The following is a 23,688-nucleotide window of genomic DNA, read 5'->3' on the forward strand; positions in this document are numbered from 1 at the left end:
GTCATGTGCACATGTGACGGGTGACTATGGTGGTGTGAGGCACGGTTTCAGTTGGAGCACCGACATTGCCGATGCGTACGTGCATCCTAACGTCTTCGTGCATAGTTACTAACTTACCTCGTACGCAACATGTCTAGCTAGCACTGCATCGTACCGACGGGTGTGTTTCATGCGGCCTTGACTCCGGATTTGAGCTTCAGCACCCATTCCTCCCTCGTCTCTCTCTCTCTATATATATATATAATGTACATGAGCCTCAGCCGTTTGTCGTACGTTCACTCAAGGCCCAACCTTGGTAGGGCGGAGCGAGCGGGCGAGGCGCCTGCACCGGATCCAGGATCGCGGTCAGCTCGTCGCTCCTGCCGCAGCGGTTGACCAAGGGCAAGCCTGAACTCGCTTGTCAGCATCCATCCACAGACGAAGCGCATTGCACCTGCCCCGGATGGTAGAGGAGTCGGAGGGAAGGCACGCACACACGCACACACGCACACAAGAGGGGGCAGGAAATGGCCCCCCCTGCCCCTTCCCTCGTCCGATCCCTTGCCGGCAGAGGCAAGAGAGGGTCAGCCGCAGTGGGGCACTCGCGTGCGCTGATAGGCCCGTGGGCACGGGCGACCCTGAACGAGAGCTGCCGCCAACCAGCTCGCGGGAGGGGAGGGGGGGGGGGGACCGAAGCCACAGGGCAGACTGGCAGCAGCACTGCCCATCTTTTTCTGGCCGCGTTCTATGGATGCGTCTTACACGGCGGCTCCCCGTAGCACCCCAGTAACGCGAAGGAGGCTATTGCATGTGCGTATCGCCTTGCCCCCAAGCCTCCGCCATGCCGCGCCTGGGACCAACCACTCACGGAATGCCTCGTCGCTGATCAAAGAGGGGAGGGATGAAGCCTCGCACCACAACGGGGACCGAGTCGTGCGGGCAGAGAAGGGGGCGGGGTGTGAGGCGAGAAGCCCACCAACCCGCGCCGCCACAACACACGGTGACGACGACGGCGCCAGGCTCACTACCGTGCGTTGCCCTCTGCAGCTGGCATGGACCGACGCAAGGACTCTGCGCTCTTTCAGGGGGCGACGGCGGCGGCGACGATTATATACAGAGTCTCCTGTATTTCGCTGCAGCCTGGTCGAGCACGTCGGGGGAGACGACGGCGCGCGCGAGAGAGAGGGGGGCTTTGTGGTCCCGTCTGGCCAACAATGATGGCATCCTGCCGGGGACGTGGCCTGGCCTGATCCGATGGGACCGGCCTTGTCCATTGTGCGGCTCCCCGTGAGAAGGGCATGGCGCCATTTCGAGGGCAGAGAGAGAGCGAGAGGGTGTCTGACCTGGACGAGGGTCTCGTCGGCTTCCTGGCCATGTGGGCAATTTTTGGCATCGTTGGCTGCGAACCCCGGCTTGGGTTGGGACGGACTTTGGCGCGGCTGGCTGATCTAGTACTACCGTCCGGTAACTATCTGATGGCTGCTTTGGCAGCCGCAGCTGCACCACCACCCATTGCGGCTCACCCGCTCGACCCCAATGTTGGCCCGTCTTACCATCTGCCCGCGCCCACTCACTCCGTCGTGGGGTGGTCGCTTGGCTGGCCTTGCTGGTCAGCTTTTCCTCTGCCCTGTGCGCACTTGTCAAGTCTTTCGACGACGTCGTCGTCTCTGCTTCCTTCAAGAACAGGTTGGCGCTTGTCGACCTGTCACGGAATCGCTCCACGTCTCACGGCGACGTCGCTGGTGGTGAAGGAGGTGACTGACACGGACTTCACACTTACACATACGAATACACGCACACGCCCACGTCCTTCAAACCCCTACTCTGCCGTCCCTGGGCACTGGTGCTGGTCCAGCACGCTCATGCGCACTCTCACAACAGAGTCCCCGACACGAGAGCAAGACGCGCGCGCCTGGCTGGCCAAGCCAACTAACTCGCGATATGAATATGATGGCGGACCAGGCACCGCCCATGGACGCGCGACAATTTGGGTCTGGTTCCGACCAGGGCAGGGGCTCACAGGATCTGCAACCGTCACATGTGGCCGCATCTCCCACGACGACCTTCAACCCAGGAGCCGATGTGCAGCATACAACGGCGGCCGCGCCCGCACCAGCTGCGTCAAACACGTCGGCCTTTAGGTTCGATATCGCCACCAAGACCGCCCCCGCCGATCGCATCTTGAGCGCCCCCAGACAGCCTCGATACTTCTTCGGCTACACCCGTGCCAACGACAGCATCCAATTCAAGGACGTCCAATGGCTATCCAGGGCTTCGGTCTCCGATGATTACCAGCGGTTTGCTCCAACAAGCTCCCAACCCCAGACCCTCATTGAGTGTGAGCAGCCCCCAAAGCAATCCAGCAGCCATGGGGCAAGACTGATCATCGCTACACACAGGGGATGACAACAGCGCCTTATTGTACCTCGATAGGTTGCCACAGGTCAACGCTGGCACAAGAGGCAGCATGTCAATACGATCCGAAGGTGGCAGTCCGTACAGGAAGGAAATGGTGATCCGCATCAGCTGGTTTTATAACGGGACCCAGGGCTACTCACAGTCTGGGATATTCACGGTGACGCCGGACGTCATCGATCAAGACCTCTTGAACGATGTAAAGGTATGGTTGGACGCGCCCAGCGGCGCCACAGCTCCCGATGTGATCGTCAGCCCCCAAGCATCAAGCCAAGCGCCAGGTGCCACCCAAACACCCCAATTCAACCCGGCGCCACCGACAGGAAGTAGCAGCAGCATCAGCGAGGACAGCGGCAGCGGCGGCGGCATCTCCCCTGGCGCTATTGCAGGAATCGCAGTCGGAGGCGCCCTCGTCTTGGCTCTCATCGCCGCTCTGGCGTGGTTCCTTCTGCGTCGCCGCCGCCGCCGCAGCCAGAACCAGCAAGCTGGTGACTACAAGCAGGGCCTTCAAACGCCAAACGCTGCCTACCTCGACGACAAGGATATGCGCACCGGTCAGATAGCCGACTCGCCGCGATCCCCGTACTCGGAAGATGGCCAGGGTGTTCCGCATCTTGCGGCCCTTCCCGCTGCCGCGACGGCACCGCTGGCACTTTACGCCCCCACCGCCCGCGACGGCGCCGAGCACCGTCACAGCACAACCGCCGCCAGCTTTGGGCCCTACAGGCCAGACGCGGCGGCGAGCCGGGGCAACCTCACCGACACCGATGTCCCTTCCTCGGCCCCGCTAAGCGTGTCCCACAACGTGGCCCATCTCGTTGAAGAGGGCATGACCGAGGACCAGATCCGCCGGCTTGAGGAGGAAGAACGGCAACTAGACGATGAGATTGAGCGCGCGGGGAGGCGTTGAGGGGGCTCCTTTCTCGGGCGAGAGGGGGGGGGGGGGGGCTCGATCGGATGCGGCGGCCAGATACATCTAGCAGGCGGTAAGGGTTGGGCCGATGGAAGCTGGGACTGTCTGTCTTGCCCAGTGCAGATGATTGAGCGGACCTTTGTTTAATTCACATGAATAGGAGTTTGTGGGGAAGCGAGGCGATGACGCGCCTGGATTCGCCGCTTCCGTGCTGAGGGCAACGCAAGATATCTCGCATCGCTCGCTAGGCATTACTTTTGGGGGGAGAAACATGATGTACGCTGAGAGACGGCCGAAGGGGGGTCATTCTCCACATACATATGAAAGAATCTCTGCGGCGGAGCAAGGGGGTTGGTCGATGCAACAATTACATGATGAATACATGATGATTGAACGTACATGCGTCGCTGGGTCAGTTGAGGAATGCATACTGTAACAGTGCCAGCATTGAAATGGCTGAACAGGCCGGTACTGCTCAATCCCAATCGCATTGTACATTTATTTTGCACATGGCCTCCAGTCGCGCCTCCATCTGTCTGGCCCGTCCCCCATATCGTCTTGCATCGTCCTCCGCAGCCTATTTGACGACACACTCTCCAGTAACAGCAGCAACAACAATGCGGCGAAGCAACGGACAGCTACAAAGCCCGACCACGCCCCTCTGCCGCCGCATCTCGCACGGCAGCGAACAAGAAAAGCTGCCGACACTTACGCCGACGCACGCGCGAGTCTCCGCTACGACACTACGGGGAAAACGTGCCACCCTCAGTTGCGGGTAAACCAGCGGCCGACCATGTTGCTGGCGATGCTGCCGGCGAGGTTGGTGGTGCCGAGGGCGCTGCCGGCGAGGTTGGAAGCCTGGCTGAACTTGTCGCAGCGGGAGAAGGCGAGCGTGTTCATGATGGTGAGGACGAGGGCAATGACTGTTTTTGGCGGGGGCACACAAGTGGCAGGTAGTCAGCACAGATGAGCAGCGGCGGAGCATAACAAAAGGCCACAAAAGGAAACAAAAAAGGAGGAGAAGGAAGATGGGATGACTTCCGAGGAGGGGACCTGGCTGGGTTGGGGGGTTCGTCTCTCAACTCACCGACAAGAGGCAGCCACAGGAACTGCAGGCGCACGAAGGCGAGAATGGCCATGACGACCCACAGCACGGGCTGGACGTAGAGGGCGAGCCAGAAGAAGCGGCTGTCGGTGGCGTTGACGTGCTTGACGGCCGGGTCGCTGCTCTCAAACACCCACTTGGAGTCGCCCGTCTGGGGGTCCACCTCGTTCCACCAGCGCAGGCCGACAAGCCGCCTGCCCGCGATGTTCTTGAGGTAGTAGAAGTCGGCGGCGAGGAGGAGGATGGTGATGATGAAGATCATGATCCTGTTGCGAGGAGAAGGAGGAGGGGACGGGACTTGGTCAGCGGATTTCTCTGGGATGAGGAGATTCGCGTCCGGAGGGGGAGAAGGGGGGGGAGGCAACGTACATGCTCTTGATGACCCAGAGGCCGAGAAAGTATATCAAGACGCTTGCTGTGAGGTAGTCGTAGAGCGCACATCAGCCTGCGCCCCACAAAGAGTATGCCACCATCCCGGCGACGAAGACGAGACAGAGAGAAGCGGATGTGCGCGACTGGGCCCGCCGTGCCCAGAACAGAACAAGGGGGAGAGGAAGAAGGAAAGGCAGCACGTACATATCCTGAAGCCCAAGAAAGTGAGCAGGGTAATGGGATGCGAGCTCAGGCGCCAGCTCAAGGAGCCTTGCGGCGTGTTCTGCGCGGCGGCGTCCATGGCCGATGTTAAACCGTCCTCTTTCTTTTCTGTTTTTGCGCCAGGGCGGCAGCACCACGAACCAAGGGGCGCCCTTTCGTTGTATGAAGCTCGTTTGCGCGCGCGCGCGTCTTGCCGGGGGCCTTGAGCTCAAGCTCTGGACCTCCTCTTGCTGCCGCTATGCTTCTTCTTTCTGCCTCTTCCCTCTCTAGCTCTCTTCTCTGTCTGCCTCCCTCGACGGTGGTCTTTGGTCGTCGGGACCCTGTCCGACTATGGGAATCCTCGGGTACAGCGCGCGCTCCAGGTGTTTGCTCGTCGTCGTGGTTTTCGCCGAGAAGCCTACTGGAATACGTATGCCTTTGTGCCAGCTGCGAGAAATCAAGCAGTCGCCCTTGTTGGTAGAAGTGGGTGCGCACCGTCGCAGGGAGACGCGGGGCTGGTGGTAGTTGTGGTGGTGGTGGTCGTACGTCGTCGTAATCGCGGGAACGGGAAGCTGTCGTCGTGTTCACTCGACGGACGAACAACCCAGGCACGCACACAAGCTCCATAGACAGGGGGTCGAATGGTGCACAATCGGTACGTACCTTTCTGAAGCTCCTTTTTGGACAACCGTCGCGCCTGCCTCCACTCGTGAGCGCGAGCGGCGCTGGACAGCGAAACGCTATGCCATATTAGGCAATATATGGAGACAGCCGGGGCGCTTGCCCGGAAAGTGACATGTCGAGTCGGTTATTACATGTCGATGCCACTCAACCACGTCCGTTCACCAATTGACCTCTTGCAATGCTTTAGCCCTGCGTTCACGATGCCTCATTGCTGCCATTGATCGGAATTGATTGTATTACTTTGTGCAATCGACTTACATCGGACGCTTATAGAGGTTTGCACCACATCATTCTTGCAGCCCATAATCATCATCACGACGCCGAGCAACTCAACTCATCCCATACATACCGCCCGCTCATCGCTAGTCTAAGTCGGCTATATATCAACGTCCACCACATTACAGCGAACATGGCCGCAGCGGCGAGATCCTCGTCGATCCTGCGCCGTTCGCTCTTGTACGGTATGCGCGCCGCTCTCATATGCCCTCTCTCGACTTCATTAGCTAAAAAAGGACTCCCCTCTCAGTGCCCGCGTCGTCGCAAAAGATGCTGTCCAAGTCGCTTCGCCTCGCCTCCGACAACGTCACTTATGACCTCGAGGACTCCGTCACACCCTCTCTCAAGCCCTCGTCCCGCCAGCAGCTACGCTCCCACCTCACCTCACTCTCTGCCCGCCCTCAGTCCATCGCCGAGCTCGCTGTCCGCATAAACGCCATTTCCACCAGTTTCGCCCTCGACGACCTCACCGCCCTCGCCCCTGCACCCCTCGTCGACGCCATCGTCGTGCCCAAGGTTGAGTCGTCGGCCGACCTCACCTTTGTCACCGACGTCTTGCGACATGTCGCCCCTGACCGTCATGCCGAAGGCTCCTCCAATCCCATCAAGATCGTCGCCTTGATCGAGTCCGCCAAGGCCATCATGAATCTCGCCGACATTTGCAAGGCCTCCCCGTACCTCAGCGGCCTCATTTTTGCCGCCGAGGACTTTGCCCTTGACTTGTCCATCACACGTACCCCGTCGCTAACAGAGTTCCTGTACGCCCGTTCTGCCATCATAACTGCCGCCCGCGCCGCCGGCCTTCCAAGTGCTATAGACCTCGTCTGTACCTCGTACAAGGGAGACGAGGGGCTCAGGCGGCTTCAAGACGAATGCGCTGGTGGCAAGGCTATGGGGTTCAATGGCAAGCAGTGCATTCACCCCAACCAGGTCGAGATGGTGCAAAAAATGTTCGCCCAAGCTCAAGACGAGGTCGAGTGGGCGGTGCGTGTTGTCGTCGCGGACGAAAAGGCTGCCGCCTCTGGCCGCGGTGCCTGGACTCTTGATGGCAAAATGATTGATGCTCCAGTCGTCGGCAAGGCCCGTTCCGTGACTGCAAGGGCCGAGCAGTGCGGTTTTGACTTACCGGCCCTGAGGAACAAGTGGAAAGACCAGCAGCCGGAATGAGTGCCTTGCAGGACTGTTGAAAAGGTCATGGAGCTTCTCTGTCTAGCAACCCTATCTCACTGGTAAACATTTGGACGCCAAAATCTCATCATTTCGAGCTCATCATAGCCTCGTGCAACCCAAGACCGAGGCAGCTTATCCCGCAGAGGCCGACGACGCCTTTCGTTGGTAGAGGACTCGAGATGCCGTCCATCTTCTCGAACATGGGGGGCGAAGCCAGAGTGGCTGAAAGGATCGATGTCAGCAATATCCTCAAGGTCTGTTGCCCACCGGTTGGCGTGTATTTGTGTGTCTATAGTATCTCTGTCTAAGAATTGAACTGGGCTGCCGGCGCCGTCCTCGAGGTAAACGCTCGAGTCCGCGAATGTCGACTCCAGCATCTCCTTCTCCACTCTAGCGATGAAGTCATGGATCTTCTCCTCATCCCCGACATTGAGCAAGCCGGCTGACTGTGGCCGTTCTTGTGGGATACCGGAAGTGGAAGCAGGCTCATGAAGTGAAGCGGCAGGGGCTGGCATCGAGCCAGGGCTGCCTAGGAATGGCCCCGACTCGAAGCTCGCCATGGGCGGAATAGACTCTTGCAGAGCCTCAACACCGTATATGCAGGGCTGAACCATTGGCCCGCTATGGGAGAATTTGAAGGGCCGACAAGCCTCCGATACGAGAGGCGACGTAATCATGTTATTACTCGTGGGAGCATGGTTCTCATCCGTGCAAGATGTCCTCTGCACGAGCCGAGTCTCAAAACCATCGCCGTCCATAGGGCTCGCTTGATTAGTCTGCCCTGCATGCCCTGGTTCTGAAGGCTCGTTCCCCGCTTTGAAACAACGCGTCGCCTCTATTGCTCCCCCTTGCGGGCTTGGGACCGCTTGATAGACGCCTTGCCGCGATGGGCCCACTGAATGGGATGGTTCCAGGGCAACGGCAAGTCTTGCTCTGAGCGAATCGTTCTCCCGCGGAACAGGCAGATCGCTCAAACTAGAGGCCAGTGGCAACACCAGACGCCCATACAGCGGCGTGGACCCGGGGCTGACCATGGTCCCCGTGTCTCGATACGTTGATGTTTGCACTCCGGCGTCGGCATACCTTGAGCGCTGTTCATATTGTTGGCTGACCTTGTTTGGAGACATTTGATTCTCAAAATGGGCCCGCGGCTGAGTGACTGATTTGTCGACTTCTCCCTGTATTGTAATCTTGGAATGTGAATTGACGGGCTTGATCTCGTTGTTGTCCGAGGACGATGAACTCGAGCTTTGCGATTGGGAGTGGGCTGCGCATGAACGGTGGCTCAAGCCAGGATGTTCCCGGTAGGCTGGCGTTCCTGTACAGCCGAGCCCACGTTTCATGGTCCCTTTGGTGACCAGCGACAAGCATTTGCTCGCCGACTGCCGAGGTTCTATTGCGCCTTCGCGCAATGTTTGGTCGTCTTCCAACGCGTCTGCCCGGTCAGAGCCGATAACGACTACAGTAGAGTCAGATCTCGGCCGCTTTGTCATCGGACCAGCCATCCTCAACACTTTGGTTTCGCGAGGTGGGATATTGGCGAAGAAGTCTGAGTCACCCTGCATGTCCTTCTCGATACGGCGTTCGTCTTCGGTCTGTGGTCTTGATTTCCTTGCTTCCCAGTCGCCACCCGCCCAATCCCGGCCGAGTATATGGACACCGTTGAATTTCAAGTCACCGACTGGCAAAACGTTAGCGGCGGCTGCGATGATGATAGGTGATGGCTCACGCGTGGCCCCTCGCCCGTTGAGAAACAGACCCGAAGACAGATTCGGCTTCATCTGCGCTGTCTCAGCAATCGAGCTAATGAAAGAGGGCGTTCCCAGACAAACCGTCAGGCGTTGAGTTGCCACTGCGTCTGTGACGAAATTGTCCATGACCTCGCGTCCAGAGCGAAGCGACCGCTTCCTGTGGCTTTTAGACTTGTTGTCTGATCGTATCGACTTCCTTGTCGCTGACTTGTCTTTGCCGGAATCGTACCGGTCTTGTCGGGTTTTACGACGTGAACGTTTTCGAAACGGATCGATTCTGGGCTGATCAGAATCCGAACACGCCCAATTTGTCTGCCTTGGGTGATCGACAACGTCAGAGACGGTAGGTTGAGGGCCTTCGATGTGGACCACGCCCTCATCGGATATATGGGAAGATACGGAAGGTAGCGGGCTGTCATCGACACATAGACCTGGACTCCGCTCCCGCATCTCCATCTCCTCTGCTTCGAAAGGGCGTACTGGCAGGGAGTGCGGGCGCCAAACGCGCTCCTTCGTATTCGAAGGACCTCCTTGATATGGGCGCTCAGGTTCCGCAGCCCCGCGAGAATGTTGAACTTGCTTCAGCCAGCGTTTCACCTTGTTCATACTGTTGTTGTTTGTCTCCCTGACAACCGGTGCACCCGTGAGAGGACTGAATCTATGGCTTTCATTTGTCTCCGCTTTACCAGATGAGGACTCGGAGCGTCTAGTCATCGTTGAAGCTGCGAGGCGTACGCCAAGATGAGCGTCAGGGAGCAGGCAGGACTGCAGACTGGTATGAAACGAAGTGAAACGATGGGTAGCGGGACAGACAATGTCAAGGAGACCAGCAGGTTACCGGTTGATGCGAGGCACGGCAAAGACTTTTGGCAAGCCATCCAAACACAAAGTCGGTATGTCTTCCCCTGGCTTGCGGTGTTAGCATGGGGAAGCCGCACACACGCACGCATGGGTAACGCAGGAAGGTCCCGACCACCTCGCACAAGTAGCCATGCAGCTGAAGAAGAAGGCTGATAACGAGGAACAGTGAATCGAAGACTCGGCTTTTACACTCGAGCCCCCGACTCGCAAGATGGCACCGGCCCATCGAGTCGGCAGTCGTGTATACTCGGGGGAGCCTCGGCACAAAAGGCGAGTGTTTGGGAATTAGGCAATCGGGACCGACGTTGGGGTCGGGACGGGCCAAGGGGCGGACAAGTCGGACGGAAGCTTGTTTCTCGATGAGCCAGCTTGTGCCCTGGCCCGGTCCGAGACGCCGTCGACGAATTGCTGGGCATCCCTGGTGAATTGGCAACACCTTGGCGTGCCGAAACAGCGCAGGACGTGCCGTGGTGCGAATGGAAGCTGGCAGGCATGCATGCAAGGGCCGTGGAGGAGCTGCATGCCAGGTAAAAGTACCTACACTGTACGTATTGGAGCAGTCAGGTTCCCTGAGACCAAGGGCCGTCGCCATGGCGCTCAACCATCCTGTCGTAGCATCGCAGTCGCTGATAGGCGAGCCGACGTGGACGTTTGGGCAGCGAGCAGTCGAGCATCCCCTGCCCGATCTGTGGTGCGGCCTGCATGTTCTATAAGTAGGCACCACCACCGATAGCGTTTCGGTTTGAGCCCTGCGACAAATGTATGTTTGAAGCTTGGTGGGCGCCGTGTTTCTCCTCCCTTGATCGCGCTGCTACTATTTCGAGTGCCTTGGAGTCGCGCCATGGAAAGAAACCGAGAGGACCGAAGCGTGCAAATGGATGCATCATCCACGCGTTGGGTGTCGCAAACCAAGCGCGGCTGGTACGGTTTGGCGAGCGCTTCCACTGTGGACGGAGCTTGGAACCGTGGATGGAGCGATGCGCAGGGTTGCCAGTGCAGGACAGCAGGTCTGGGTCTGGGTCTGGGTCTGGGTCTGGGTCTGGATCAGGCTCGGGGATCCTGGTTCTGGCAGCTGGAGGCGGCGAGCGAGAGAGCTCCTGCCCGCTGTGAACTGAGGGCAGGTGCAAGGGAAGTCGCAACTGACGTGACGAGGCGACCATGCGGCAGGAGCAATGATAATGCACGCCCGCATGCCCTGAGTAATGGATCATGATGCCCTGCACCCCCGTAAGGCACTGCACGTTGCGCCTGCCAGAACCGTCATCTTGGCCTCATGCGTGCGTGTGCGTGTACAGTATACGTACGAAGTACCTACATTGGGTATGTGGGTTGTTTGTACAGAAGGTGCTCCCGGATGCAGGTGTTGACAACCAGACGTAGGCGCGCGGGCTGCTCCTCCTCCTTTGGTGATCACTACAATACTTGTTGGCAGGTGCTTCGTAAGTTACTTGGTAGGTGTGTCCCGACTTGTTGCCGAGGAGTTGCATACCTGGTACTAAAGTTGGTAGTCGCTTTAGCATCACAAGAACCAGTCGCCGGACAAAGGCCGTGTGCTGTTGCCAAAGTACTACTGTAATTCAGAAATATTCCTTGTGCAGGTCGGCATGCCTCGCTCGCGCTCCTCGTCCGCCTTGTCAATCGTGAGCCGAACCCTTGACCGACAGTCGGGCGTCATCCCTTTCTCCCACCACGTGTGTTGTGCATCGTGCGGTGTCACCCACCTTCAGAAAGCTTCCGACAGCCCACAGGCGCAAGGGTGGCCCCCAGACGTGGAACCATCCCCACCCCGCCGGGCGCGTCTCTCGAAGCCAGGCATTCAGGACGCAGCAACCCGTCGCATGCACCTCAACGGCCAAGCCGACATCCAAACTGCCCGCGCTGCTTGCGCCAACGTTGACCGTGAGTGCGAATCTCGGTGCTGCATGTAGTCTTTCATACATGGAAGCACGGAGGACCAGATACCAGCGGTCACTCCTGTGAGTCGAAATGCCCGAGGACAAAACTGTCGCTTCCTTCTCTCTGTCTTGTCGTGCGTGCTGCGGTGCTGCTGGCCCGCTACCCCGCCAGAGGCGCTATCTGGCGCCCTCGAAAGGCCGTCTGGCCCTCCATCTGCCGCTAGCAGCGTCGAGGCTCCAGGGCTGCCTGGGACGGGCTTGGACAAATTAGCGCAAGAACAAGCACCCCGACCATGGCCCAGAGGGGAGCGATCAGCGTCGGCGCACACTGCCCACCATGAATGAGAGTGTGGTGGACACTGACTGGCCTGTCTGGGCCGACCGACATATGCTGGCAACGCACGATGCCACCACCTCCATTCATCAGCGTCCACGACAGCCGAGTTTTTGCTGACACGCCATGTTCAGCAGTTGTCCCGCTCGACGATAGCATCATCTCGACCAACTCACCAACGGCACAACACTGCACCTGCGCGTCATATACACGCCGCCGCGCTGACCTGCCGACGGATCGCTCTCACGCACCCCAGACTGTGCCCCACGAGGCTGCCCTGCCCGTCACAGCCTCCTGAGGTATGTGCAATTAAGGTACTATACTCGAATGCTACGCTGCTCCTTTGCTCGTCCATCCATGCCCCTGGGGAGCACGGCACCGCGCACCGCGACCAAGGTCATGGGCCATGCTCGAGTACCCGCACGGGCGGCCGAACGTTCCAAGCTCCCAGGGAGTTGGAGTATGCACGCCACCACATCCCAAAGACCCCCTTCCCATCCCCCCCCAATGGCCTCTAACACACGTTTCCTGCGCCTGTGGCGGACCCAAATGGAACCACCACCCACTCCCCACGAACAAATTGAACCTGCCGCTAGCGCCCCTTTTGCGCCTGGTTTGCCGGTTCCCTGTCCAGACAAACGAGACGCCCCTTATTTATCCCCCCTCTGCGGCGCGTGGCAGTACCGGGTACCAGCAGGCGGCATGCACCATCGGCGGGCAGCGCCGTGCGCCAGCTGCTAGGCGGGTAGAGCTACTTTGCGCCTCTGGCCCAGAGGCAGCCAACCTGTGTGGTCTTGCCCTGTCCTGGACGGTTTCCCGCACCGTCCGCCGAGCACTTGTGCGCGCGTACCGGCGCCGCCGCCGCGGAGTTCCAGTTGGGGTCTCCAGGTGACCTCCTTGGGGGGGGAGGGGCGCCCCCTTGGGGTCTCTGGATCCAGGGACCTCTGCGATGCGACTGAGAGGCAACGCGTCCGTCCGTCCGTCGCTGGTTCTGCCCAATCCTGTCGGGTCTTGCTCTCCTTGCCTTCCTTACCTTATCCCGCCAGCCAGCCAGCCAGCCTGCATGCCTGCCCTATTGTAGCCCGTCGCCGGTCCTGTCCTGCTCCCCCTTCTTCCTCCCAAGGTCATCTGGCACTACCTACCTTACCTATCCACACCCCAAGGTATTGCCTCAACTGGTAATCTAACCTTTGACAGCCTCGCACAAGCACGCTCCTCTTGCATCTTGCGCCCGCCCAACAAGTCCATCACTCATCACCTACAAAGCCTACAAGCAATTCTTCGAAATGGCGAAGCTCTTTATTGGGTGAGTCGCTCCCTGCGCGCGGGGCCTGAGCTCTCATTTCTGCGCTCCCCCTCTTTCGTTTTGACCTGCCTCCCCGCCCCCGCGACCGGCCGCGACCCCGACGTCGTCGCCGCGCGCGCGCGCAAAGGAGACGCTCCAGTCGCTGACTCTCATGCAAGCGGCCTCGCGTGGCACACCGAGGAAGGTACTCTTCGCCAGAAGTTTGAGGAGTTTGGTGCCGTCGAAGAAGCGGTACGTCATTGCGATTCCCTGTCTCTGTTCTTTCGACCCTCATGCATACGTGCGCGTTGCGATGCTCGCTCTTTTGCACGTACTCGTCCCTTGCGCGGTCGCTTGTCAATGTCGTCGTCGTCGCGCGCGCGCGCGCGCATGTGTGTGAGACGCTCTTCTAATTCTGCTTCGCTCGAAAAAGGTGGTGGTCAAGGATCGAGACACTGGTCGCAGCCGCGGCTTTGGCTTTGTGCGTTACACCCAGGAGGGAGATGCCCAGAATGCCATCGCCGCCATGAACAACGTCGAGTATGAGCTCCTTGCTTTGTGTTACCTTGCTGGCTGAGCTGTGGTCGGTCGCGCGAGCCTCAGAATCCCATTCTCATCGCGGTCTAGATTTGACGGCCGAACCATTCGAGTCGACAGGGCCTCCGACAACGGCCCCCGACACGGGGGCGGCCGTGGCGGCGGCGGCTTTGGAGGCCGCGGCGGCTACCAGGCCCAGATGCCGTACGGTGCCGTCCCTCCCCAGGGCCCTGGCTATGGCGGCGGCGCTCCTCCCATGTACCAGCAGGTGGCATACGGCCGCGGCTACCCTGCGCCGCAGCCCGGATACGGTGTTCCTCCCCAAGGTGAGTCCACTGCATCCCCAACTTTGGGCGAAGCTGACCGATCGTTCTCTCGCAGGCTACGGCGCCCCGCCGTACGGCTATGCGGACCCGTCCCAGCCGATGGTCCATCCCCAGCAGCCGCCTCCTCCCCAGGGAGGCAGGGGCTACTAAACAGCTCTTGGTCAGGGACGCCTCGGCATGGCCTTGTCGACCTACAGCAGGCGTCCCCCGGGGGGAGAGTGGGCTGCAGTCTGTGCAGCAGCGAAGGCTTTCGGGACCTAGCTGGGGCATATTCGCGGACCGTCAAAACAATGTGCTCCGCGGCGTGGGGGGGTTTTCAAGTATCTGCCAGTATGTTGATCGCAAGATACCCGGATGATTCTGTCGATATCTGGAGGAAGTATCAAAAGGGGTACTTTTTCAATCTCCGACAAGGACGACTTGGAGTCGCGGGCTGACTCCGCCTTTTCACTTTTTAAGTATTTCCCTGTGTCAACTGCTTACCCCTTTGGTCTTTCTGTGAGGGGGGGACGGCGGCTGGGAGGCATCGGATGATTTTCACTTGGCTGGAGCAGAGACGGGTCCGCGCGTGAGAGCGGGCAGCACGCATCCCGTGCCGCCGTGTTGGGTCTATTTTATTACCTGTCTAGGCGACAAGAACAAGCCGACAGCCAACAAAGATTGATGACGACGATGACGAAGACGACGATGTTCGGGGTCGACCAGATAGACGACGGAAAAGGAAAGGCTCTATGGGGGAGGCAGTGGACAGGGTCGGATAGGGGGGGAGGGGGATGAGGGGACTGGGTTCAAGGGTCTTGATGTTGATGGATGGACCGACCGCCTCGCTCGCGACAAAAGCTTCTTCTCCCGCTACTATTTCTATATGTCATATGTCATAGGCTCGCCTTGGGGTCAGGCCTTTTCGAGCTCCTCGGCCTCGGTTATGCTGCTGCGTCGGTTGAAGTGTGTGTCGGCGGGGGGCGGGGAAGGCGAGGGGACAGCCTGCTCCTGCTCGAGGGCCCTGACGCGAGAGGCGAGATCGCTGACGTGGACGTCGCCACTCTCGGCGCACAGCTCGTCGAGGGCGACGTCGAGGTTGTAGAGGTACTCCTTGTTGAGGCCGCTGGGGCCACGGCTGGCGAGGATGTGGCGGGCGAGCTCGTGTGGGTCCTGGGGGCCGACAAACTGCTCGTTGTCGGGGGTGCCAATGTAGACGAGGGTGGAGATTGGCGGCGAGCCATCGGCGGGATGGAAGGGCGTGTAGTGGATGGAGTAGCCGTTGATCTCGCGGATGTCGAGGTAGTCCTTGACCTCGGCGACGTGCTCGGGGACGATACGATAGGCGACGCCCCAGACGCGGTCAGGGGCCGAGTCGTGGTGGTCGGTGAGCTTCTCCCAGTAGGCGCGCTCGATGAGGGTGACGACACGGCCGGGGGCCTCGGGGGTGCCCCTGTGGTCCTCGCTGAGCCCGTGCGTCAGTATCTCAAAGAAAGCCCTGAGACCTGTCCGTCGTTGGAGGAGATACAGGGGGAAAAACATTTACCTGGCCTGAGGGGTGGGGGTTGGTTGTCAGTGAGAGCGTCTGGTTGAAGAGAGAAAAGAAAAAGGGAGGGAGAGAGAGACGGAAAGGGGAGGAGGGATGGGGGGAAGCTGGAGGGGCTGCAACAGACCTGCCAGAACCGCCGGACGTAGCCCGTCACCCAGCCGGAAACTCGTCTGTCTGGAGAGCGCGAAAAGGAGGGGGCCCTTTTGTCAGCCGAGGTGCCCGTCGATGTGAATAAAGTCGGACGGGTTGCTCTCTTGTCTCTGGGTAAGGGGGGAAGGTAAGTTGGTACCAAAGTGAGGGGGAGGTTTCCATATGAGACTCCTGGGGACGTTGATTTGATTAGCAATGGGGCAACAGGTTGACGAGTGGTGTGAAGCGAAAAGAGCTGAGTGAAAGACGGTTGAGGGTATTCGAGTGGGCGGGGTGATAGGAGGAGGAAGGACGAGGAGGAGGACCGGGAGGAAGTGTCAGCGAACGCTTACCCGTAGCCGTAGAGCCAAAACTCGGACGCCGCGCCGTGGCTGCCGTCGGTCGTTGTTGTTGTTGTTGTTGTCGTCGTCGTCGTCGTCGAAGCCCCCATTGCTGACATTTATAATATTCAAATGTTGGTGGTGGTGGGGTGACTGGATACTACGGTACGGAGGGGAGAGCGCGGGCGGGATGCCAGCCGGGATGCCAGCCGGGATGCAGATGGGACGGGGGATTGGCGGGGCAGACGTGAGTGACGGGGGAGGTCGCACGACACGAGCTGCTGGGTGGGAGGGAGTGCGTGAGCGACGGGCGGCAATCCGTCCGGTGGAGGGTCGCAACGGCGAGTTGGATGGATGTGTCAATGTAGTAGTGATACGGAGATGAGTGAATGGAGGGAGGACGGGCGATGGATACGAGGGATATGTAACGAGGAGGAGTGAGTGAGCAGTTTGACTTGGTAGTTAATAATGCGTCTGTCTGTCCGTGGAGAGAGTGAGCGAGTGAGTGAGTGAGTGGGACGATGCGGGTGCGGGTACGAAGTCGTGCGTGGGTCCTCCAGCACGCACGCTTGGGCGCTTGGGCCGGTGACCGACGACAGCAGTCGGATGGATGGATGGATGGGGGGACGATACTCCGGTGGCCCAAGGATGTTTATTGTATGTGTGTGTACTGATGGTGACGGTGGTTGCTGCGGTGGCAGTGCAGACTTGGGAATGAAGAAGAAAAAAATAAGATAAATCATCAACAAGACTGCCCTGCCCTGCCCTGCCCGCCCGTCCCATTACAGTCATGTCATGTCGCCGGGGCAAGCCTTGCAGATAGCTCATCACCTGTACAGTATACAGCCAAGGCAGCCAGACAGCCAGCAGTCTATTATTATATAAATCCTGCATTGAAAATCCGAGAGAGTCGCCCCCCCCCCCCCCCAAGCTGCTGTGGTGGGTTATAGGTTAATCTACTTGACTTTTTGCACTTATCATCTCGCCATGTGCAACCCCCCCTTCCTTACGCACCATCACCACCACCATCACGACGATGATAACGACGACGACGTTTTTTTAGCTCACGCATTCAACATGCTTATTCGTCTTCTTCTCCCCTCCCCCCCTACTGCGCCATCAACACCCTATACCCCGTGCCCACCAGGCTCTCGTCGCCCGTCCTGTCCCCCGCCCCGTGCCAGTAGAACAGCCCCCCGAGCCCCATGCACTTTGCGTACCCGGCCTTCATGGCCACCGTCTCCGGCACGTCGAGCGACACGAAGCCCCTCCCGCCGGGACGCCTGTCGACAAACGACGCCGCCACCGCCTCGGCGTCCACCGCGATCTCGACGACCGTGGATCCCGGCCCCTTGGTCTCCGTCCCCTCCTCCCGCGTTCTCGTTCTCGCCCCCGATGCCGCTGACGACGACGACGGCGACGATGTAATGACGACGCTGGTACTGCTGCTCCCGTTGAGCACGTCGCAGTAGTCCACCTCGTCACTGCGCGACGCGTCAAACGTCTCCCCGTAGCCCTCCGCGCCGGGAAAGTAGCGCGCGTACGCCGGCACGCCGAGCACAATCTTGCTCGCGGGGACACCCTCGCGCGACGCGTACTCGACGCCGCCCGCGCCCGACAGCCGCAGGTCCGCGTCGTCGTCGCCGTCTTCGCCGCGCTTCTTTGTCTTCTTCGTCGCCGCCGCTGCCGCCGCCGCCGCGACGCCGCCGGCCCGGTGCTCCACCCCCGTCGGCGGCCACAGCTGCGCCTGGTGCCCGCTCAGCCTCGTCCAGTCGCCCGTAAAGTCGTACGCCATGAGGTTGAGCAGGTCGAGCGCCCGCGCCGCCTCCCAGAGGTCCACGTTGTCGAGCACGTTGGCCGTCGTGGGCAGCGCCGCCGTGACGAGGTAGTCGGCCTCGGGCGGGAGGGCGGAGCGCAGCGCCCCCAGGAGCTTGATGAAGTCGCGGCCCTGCTCGGGCGTCTCTGGGTGCTCCCAGTCCACTGGCGGGTTGCGCGTTCGTGTTAGCAGGCTCACACACGCAACTCAATCACAGACCTCTCGACGAATGGTGTTGTCATGTTGACGCTGCGCGCAACCCACCCCATCATCTCACCGGCTGTGTGTGTGTGTATGTGAGTGTATCTTAATAGGCAATGATACTCACCGTCCACTCCATCAAACCCGTGCCGATCACAAAACTCGCGCACCGACGAGGCGAGCTCCTGGCGCGACTCCTCGCTCGCCGCGAGCGCGGGAAACTCGTCGCTGGCCTTGGCCCCCCCTAGCGACACCAACGTCTTGATGGACGGGTTCCTCTTCTTCAGCCCGCCGAGCGCGTCGATGCAGCCCTCGTAGTCGCCGATGGGCGCCTCAAAGTCCGCGTACTCGTCGAGGGACTGGGCGCGTGTTCCATGCGTCAGATCTCTTCTCGGTAAAGAAAAGTGCAAGCAAGAAAACGTACCCGAAGTGTCCCGTTCTCGTGGACCCTATAGCAGCATATTCATCATGTTAGAGAGCTGCCGCCGGCCGCCTTTCCGTCTGCCTGTAAAATTTTTTTTTGGATTTCTGGACTGGCCTGCTGACCCTAGTACTTACCCGACAAAGGCATAGTATACGTGCGTGACGACTTCCGCCTGGACAATGGACGGGGGCTTGCCGTCGTACAGCTTCCACGACGGGTAGTAGACGGCGTTTACGGGGCTTCCGCTCACCGTGAGCGCGAGGTCAAAGTATCGAGAAACGCTGGAGCCCATTGCCTCACGGAGACCCGAGAGGGTGTGGAGAGAGAAACGGGAGAGAAGGAGAGGACGAGTAGGAGATCAAACCCGAGTTATAAGCCGTGCAGAAAACAAATGTAGGGATTCGGGGAACAGAAGACCAAGGCGGGGGGTTTGAAACTCCGTGTCGAGAACTCCTCTATCCATACCGACCTTTTCGGCTCCTCATTGTCTGTTGTTATACATATGGCCCTCAAGCGAGTTTGATATACATACAACAGCTCACACACACATCGGCGCCTGTATGTGGCGCGCGCGGCCGCGATGAGAGAAGAAAGGCAACTACTACGTTTGCTACGTCAAACTAGGTTCGCCAGCCCCTCCGAGGGCGGCGACAACTAGCTGGCCGCCGCCGCTTCGTACGAAGTAAGTAGCCTTTGACAGAAACAGGATATTAGCTGACAGCATAGTCTTACCGGAGCGAAAAGGGGGGGGGGGGGGTTGAGGAAGGCAGCCATTATTATTTCTCTCTTCCCAGGCGAAGATGTCAAGGTTTCGATAGTGCGTTGCGGGCGTCGATGAATTCATTTATTGTGCGGCTGCTGCGGAACCCCCCCCTTTTTCAGCTGAGGAGGAGGCAAGCAATGGACCCAACTCTTTTCGCCCGCCACGCCGCCCGATTCCCTCTCCCCATTAGGGGGTGATATGGGACCCTGGAAAGAGTGAGGTATACGATTGAGACAATTTCGAGTACGTAGCTTGGATGGGTCGAGATCCTCCTATACACGTTGAGGGCAGGTGATGTAGCAAATCAAATGACTCCGAGTATGAACGCCACAGAAACCACGTTATAATATACAGGCAACCCTGCCATGAAAGCCAAAGGCACTACGTGAAATTTTCAGGGTTGGCCCATTACTTCCAGCCTTGACCAAAGTCCGATCACGACCAACACTAAGTCAAAGTACAGTTTCCATACCACTTTTGGCATCCATCTCCGCACTGGGTAGTCGTGTTGCCGCACCAGCCCTTTGCAGAGCAGCACTTGTACGGCCCCAAGTCGACTAGGCCGACGCAGGTTGTGTTGTTGAAATCTGGTCCACAGCGTCCGTCGGTGCTGGGTGGCCCTACACTTGGCGTCGCGGAGGTGCTGGACGTGGCTGTGGACGAGGTGGTGGTTGTGCTCGTCGAAAAAGATGTACTAGAGGACGTGGAAGAAAGAGATGACGTCGAAGTGGGGGTGGTGGATGTGGACGAGGAGGTGGATGTGCTCGATGAAATAGATGCAGTAGAGGACGTTGACGTTGCGGAAGAGGTTGAAAATACAGTGGATGACGAGGTGGTGGGTTCCGTAGAAGACGTGGAGGATTCAGTCGGAGGAGGGGCCAGCAGTGCAGCCAAAGACGAAGTCGAGGATGCAGTGGAAGAAGTCGACGACGTAGTCGAAGGGGGTGCGAACGGTGCGGACGAAGACGAGGCGGAAGGCGCAGTACTCGCGGAAGCGGTGGAGCTCGAAACAGACGATAGAGACGAGGATGAAGGGGCAGCAAAAAGCAGGGCCGCGACTGAGGCAGACGAAGATGTACCGCACTGGCCGTAGAGTGGTTGACAGCCCGTGCCGCAGTGAGCAGAGGTGCCTCCGCACCAGCCGGCCGACGAGCAGCACCTGTCGGAGCCCTGGTTGACGCAGGTGGTGCCACCAAACTTGGGCCCGCAGCGGCCATTCGTGCTCGGGGGTCCGACCGACGCTGTTGCCGACGCGCTCGTCGTCGTCGTCGAGCTTGTAGACGAGGACGATGATGACCTGGAGCTACTGGAGCTCGAGCTTACTGCACCGCACTGCCCATATAAAGCTTGACACCCAGTGCCGCAGTGGGCGGTCGTATTTCCGCACCACCCTGCCGAAGAGCAGCATCTGTCAGAGCCCTGGTTGACGCACGTCATGCCGCTGAAGTTGATGCCGCAACGTCCATTGGTGCTAGGCGATCCGACGGTCGCTGTTGCCGATGCACTCGTCGTCGTTGAAGATGTCGACGAGGACGACGTGGAGCTAGTGCTAATGGTGATGCCCGGCACACTTGAGCTGGAGGTAGAGCTACTGCTACTGCTCGAGCTCGAACTCGAGCTTGCTGAACCACACTGGCCATAAAGGGGTTGGCACCCAGTGCCGCAGTGGGCGGTAGTACCACCGCACCATCCCGCCGGAGAGCAACACCTATCCGAGCCTTGGTTGACGCAAGTCGTGCCGTTGAAGTTGACACCGCAACGGCCATTCGTACTGGGTAGCCCAACCGTGGGAGTCGCCGTGGGGGCCCCCGAAGTTGCGGATGGGCACGTCGACGGGCCCGAGGTCCCTGTGCGATACCAGTTCCCACTTGGGTCGCCAAGGCACTCGCCAACCGTGACGGAGCGGAAGCCGTTGCGGAAGAGCGACTCGAGCATATGTGCGGTGAGGTTGTAGACAGACTGCCAAACAGGGTCGTGCTCTATCTGCAGCCACTTGGTGGTGGCCGTGTTGGCTCCTTCGACAGCCTCGTCCCAGATGTCCTTGCTTTTCTGGATGGTGTTTGGGTCGTCATGAAGATAGCCCTCGGTGTCTAGGTTGAAGTAGGTGATGTGATAGCCGAGATCGCCGAGGATGGAGTCGACTTGAGCGTTGCTGGCCGAGTAAGGCGGCCTACGGCTTTTGGTCAATGCGAGTGCATTCATAAACGAGAACAAAGGACCTGTTCACACCTCATATATGTGGGAAAGTAACCCAGAATGTCGTTGAAGGCCACCTCGTTGAAGAGCATTTGTTCTCGAACTTGATCAGGAGTTAGGTCGGTGAGTCTCTGATGAGCCCATGTGTGACTGGCGACTTGATGACCTTCGGCGATCATGCGCTGTTGCTATGCGTGAGAAAGGTCTTAACAGCCGGTTCTCAGAACACCCACTCTGATGATGCCTGGCCATGGTAAGCTGGGATCATTGATCTTGCCCTTGCCGAGGTTATTGCCAGTCACGAAGAATGTAGCTTTTGCGCTATGGTTCTGAGCACAAATAATGTGAGATCCAGTGGGCCAAGACAGGTCTTCAAGCAGGATGGCGGATCAGACGGACCTTTAGGAGATCGAGCAGATCAGAGGTATAGAACCATGGCCCGTCATCATAGGTGAGAGCAATGTCTCCGTATACCTCGCAGTGATAGATGGCAACTCCGTACGGAACGGACCCCAGCCGTGGTCTCGACACGTTCGTTGTGTCGCTGCCGCAGGGGCGGGTGTTTGCATCGCATCCCGGGCCGTAATTTATCTGACATGACGGCGCGGAGCAGTATAAATAGCCCAAGCCACACCATCTGGAGTTGAGGATAGGGGAGTTATCCGTCAGTCAGTTGCCTTTGTACAGCAGTATACACTCACCCAGCGCTGGAGCAGCAATATCCTGGGTCGCAGATGGCGCCTCCAAAGTCGGCACCGCATCTGCTCACCGACTGCCGCCTTTCCATGTTATTCCATGAAGGGTTCTGGCTGGCTGCTCGGGCAGGGTTTGGAGGCCAGGCTGGGGACAGGTCCTCTTCGTTTCTTCGCCTTTGCAGTGCTGACTGTAAATGCGCCGACTGCTCACGAGGGTCGTCTCGCAGCCCGACCATGATGTTGGGCATAGAAAACCGTCCGTCATGAGTTGGATGTGTAACCCCTAAGCCGGCGAGGGCCGCCCCAACGACGCTTACAGTGGTAGATGAACGCATGTTTTTTTGATCAAGATATTTCGATTTGACAGGATGAAGTTGTAACTCGGAAAAACGTCCCTCGTACACTCGTGCGATGAGGAATTGCGCGTCATGGGAATTGAAGCTGGGTGACGGCCGAACCGATACAGCTGGCATCGGCTTCCGGGCTCAACCCGTCGCTCGACACGTCCCGGAGCATTGCATCTGCTCGGTAGCTTATCGAACGAATACGAAGAACTATCGGCTTCGTGGTACCATGGTTTGGACTATCGACTGTTGAGGGAGACTCCATCACAGCGCTTCGGGCACGCCCGCGCTCCTGGAATTGTGCGCATTGTCGGGAGCTGAGGAGATAGCTTCGCGGATAAAGACGCTGCCACGCGCGTCCAACTACCAACAGCGCGCTGGTCTCCACCGTCTGGCGCCGTGCTATATGGTTAGCTGGGGCAATTTTGACAAACGCTGACGCCTTTGCCGCGAAAGCTGACTTGCCTATACATGAGAATAATGTCTGCAGATGAGGCTTTCTTCTCTATACTCGTAGTACCGGGGTGCTAAAGTATGGACCTTTACCAGCGATGCGTTGCAAATGCGTCGCCGGGCGAGTGAGAGTCGCCATCTGAACATTGTGCAGCCTTTTCGCGGCTCGTGCTCCAGTGTCCCTCTCTGGTTCCCAGAGCCGACCCTGGTATAGGAAAACGAAGCTGTGAGTCGTGGTCCGCGCCGGCGTCTGGCCCTTGACGACGATGATTGCGGTGTTGCGTCTTGGCTGCTGTGGTCCTAAACGGCGCTTTCACGCAACGTGATGGTTTCGAATTGCCATGGCACTTCGTGATGCTGCAGCAGCTGCGTTTAGACATTTAGTGCATCGTATTGCGCAGCATGAACGGAAGGCACGACTCGCCAAGGGTAGAGGACGTATCTATCTAGGTCTTGCCCGGCAAGGCAAGAGCAGCCAGCAGAGCGCATACCAAGGTGCCAGGTACGTTAGTAGCTGCGCCAAAAAAGGGCAACAGCAGAGATCCTCCGGCGAACGAGATGATTGCGGTTCAAAATTGGATGGAGTCATTCATGGACCAGGTCCGCCTTCAGTGGAGAGAGCTCACCGACGGGAGCCCCGCCCCTCAGTGCTGCGGTTCGCGTACTTCGTACCTTACTTAGTAGATGCTGCTAG

The 23,688-nt window shown here is 59.1% G+C and overlaps 8 protein-coding genes across 8 annotated transcripts; 3 read left to right on the plus strand and 5 right to left on the minus strand.

Annotated features, from left to right (window-relative positions):
• Nucleotides 1-704: 704 nt before the first annotated feature.
• JDV02_001331 (uncharacterized protein) lies at nucleotides 705-3,304 on the plus strand (the record flags this gene model as incomplete). The annotated part of the gene is made up of 2 exons (XM_047982249.1): nucleotides 705-2,317; nucleotides 2,379-3,304. Exons 1-2 carry the CDS (start codon nucleotides 1,921-1,923, stop codon nucleotides 3,302-3,304), a joined length of 1,323 nt encoding a protein of 440 aa, XP_047838211.1. The 5' UTR covers nucleotides 705-1,920.
• Nucleotides 3,305-4,072: 768 nt separating this feature from the next.
• On the minus strand, nucleotides 4,073-5,085 carry TVP23 (Golgi apparatus membrane protein tvp23; the record flags this gene model as incomplete). Its single annotated transcript, XM_047982250.1, has 4 exons — nucleotides 4,073-4,230; nucleotides 4,395-4,678; nucleotides 4,782-4,827; nucleotides 4,989-5,085. The coding sequence occupies 4 exons, from the start codon at nucleotides 5,083-5,085 to the stop codon at nucleotides 4,073-4,075; spliced, it is 585 nt and encodes a 194-aa protein (XP_047838212.1).
• A 759-nt stretch (nucleotides 5,086-5,844) lies between these two features.
• JDV02_001333 (uncharacterized protein) lies at nucleotides 5,845-7,495 on the plus strand. Its single transcript, XM_047982251.1, has 2 exons — nucleotides 5,845-6,130; nucleotides 6,196-7,495. The coding sequence occupies exons 1-2, from the start codon at nucleotides 6,079-6,081 to the stop codon at nucleotides 7,110-7,112; spliced, it is 969 nt and encodes a 322-aa protein (XP_047838213.1). The 5' UTR covers nucleotides 5,845-6,078; the 3' UTR covers nucleotides 7,113-7,495.
• Nucleotides 6,892-11,332, minus strand: JDV02_001334 (uncharacterized protein). Its single transcript, XM_047982252.1, has 4 exons — nucleotides 11,217-11,332; nucleotides 8,948-11,140; nucleotides 8,845-8,896; nucleotides 6,892-8,796 (listed from the first exon to the last, which is right to left on the minus strand). Exons 2-4 carry the CDS (start codon nucleotides 9,578-9,580, stop codon nucleotides 7,169-7,171), a joined length of 2,313 nt encoding a protein of 770 aa, XP_047838214.1. The 5' UTR covers nucleotides 9,581-11,140; nucleotides 11,217-11,332; the 3' UTR covers nucleotides 6,892-7,168.
• A 240-nt stretch (nucleotides 11,333-11,572) lies between these two features.
• On the plus strand, nucleotides 11,573-14,254 carry JDV02_001335 (uncharacterized protein; the record flags this gene model as incomplete). The annotated part of the gene is made up of 7 exons (XM_047982253.1): nucleotides 11,573-11,703; nucleotides 12,091-12,255; nucleotides 13,154-13,262; nucleotides 13,421-13,493; nucleotides 13,675-13,781; nucleotides 13,869-14,104; nucleotides 14,160-14,254. The coding sequence occupies exons 3-7, from the start codon at nucleotides 13,243-13,245 to the stop codon at nucleotides 14,252-14,254; spliced, it is 531 nt and encodes a 176-aa protein (XP_047838215.1). The 5' UTR covers nucleotides 11,573-11,703; nucleotides 12,091-12,255; nucleotides 13,154-13,242.
• A 342-nt stretch (nucleotides 14,255-14,596) lies between these two features.
• Nucleotides 14,597-16,136, minus strand: JDV02_001336 (uncharacterized protein). Its single transcript, XM_047982254.1, has one exon. It carries the CDS (start codon nucleotides 15,623-15,625, stop codon nucleotides 14,999-15,001), a length of 627 nt encoding a protein of 208 aa, XP_047838216.1. The 5' UTR covers nucleotides 15,626-16,136; the 3' UTR covers nucleotides 14,597-14,998.
• JDV02_001337 (Chitinase) lies at nucleotides 15,783-18,835 on the minus strand (the record flags this gene model as incomplete). The annotated part of the gene is made up of 5 exons (XM_047982255.1): nucleotides 15,783-15,806; nucleotides 17,247-18,082; nucleotides 18,196-18,478; nucleotides 18,544-18,568; nucleotides 18,678-18,835. 5 exons carry the CDS (start codon nucleotides 18,833-18,835, stop codon nucleotides 15,783-15,785), a joined length of 1,326 nt encoding a protein of 441 aa, XP_047838217.1.
• Nucleotides 18,836-19,532: 697 nt separating this feature from the next.
• JDV02_001338 (Chitin deacetylase) lies at nucleotides 19,533-23,627 on the minus strand. Its single transcript, XM_047982256.1, has 6 exons — nucleotides 23,007-23,627; nucleotides 22,204-22,932; nucleotides 21,902-22,139; nucleotides 21,736-21,831; nucleotides 21,536-21,684; nucleotides 19,533-21,476 (listed from the first exon to the last, which is right to left on the minus strand). Exons 2-6 carry the CDS (start codon nucleotides 22,668-22,670, stop codon nucleotides 19,754-19,756), a joined length of 2,673 nt encoding a protein of 890 aa, XP_047838218.1. The 5' UTR covers nucleotides 22,671-22,932; nucleotides 23,007-23,627; the 3' UTR covers nucleotides 19,533-19,753.
• Between the last annotated feature and the right edge of the window lie 61 nt (nucleotides 23,628-23,688).

Source organism: Purpureocillium takamizusanense, chromosome 1, assembly GCF_022605165.1.
Source record: "Purpureocillium takamizusanense chromosome 1, complete sequence".
Taxonomy (NCBI): domain Eukaryota; kingdom Fungi; phylum Ascomycota; class Sordariomycetes; order Hypocreales; family Ophiocordycipitaceae; genus Purpureocillium; species Purpureocillium takamizusanense.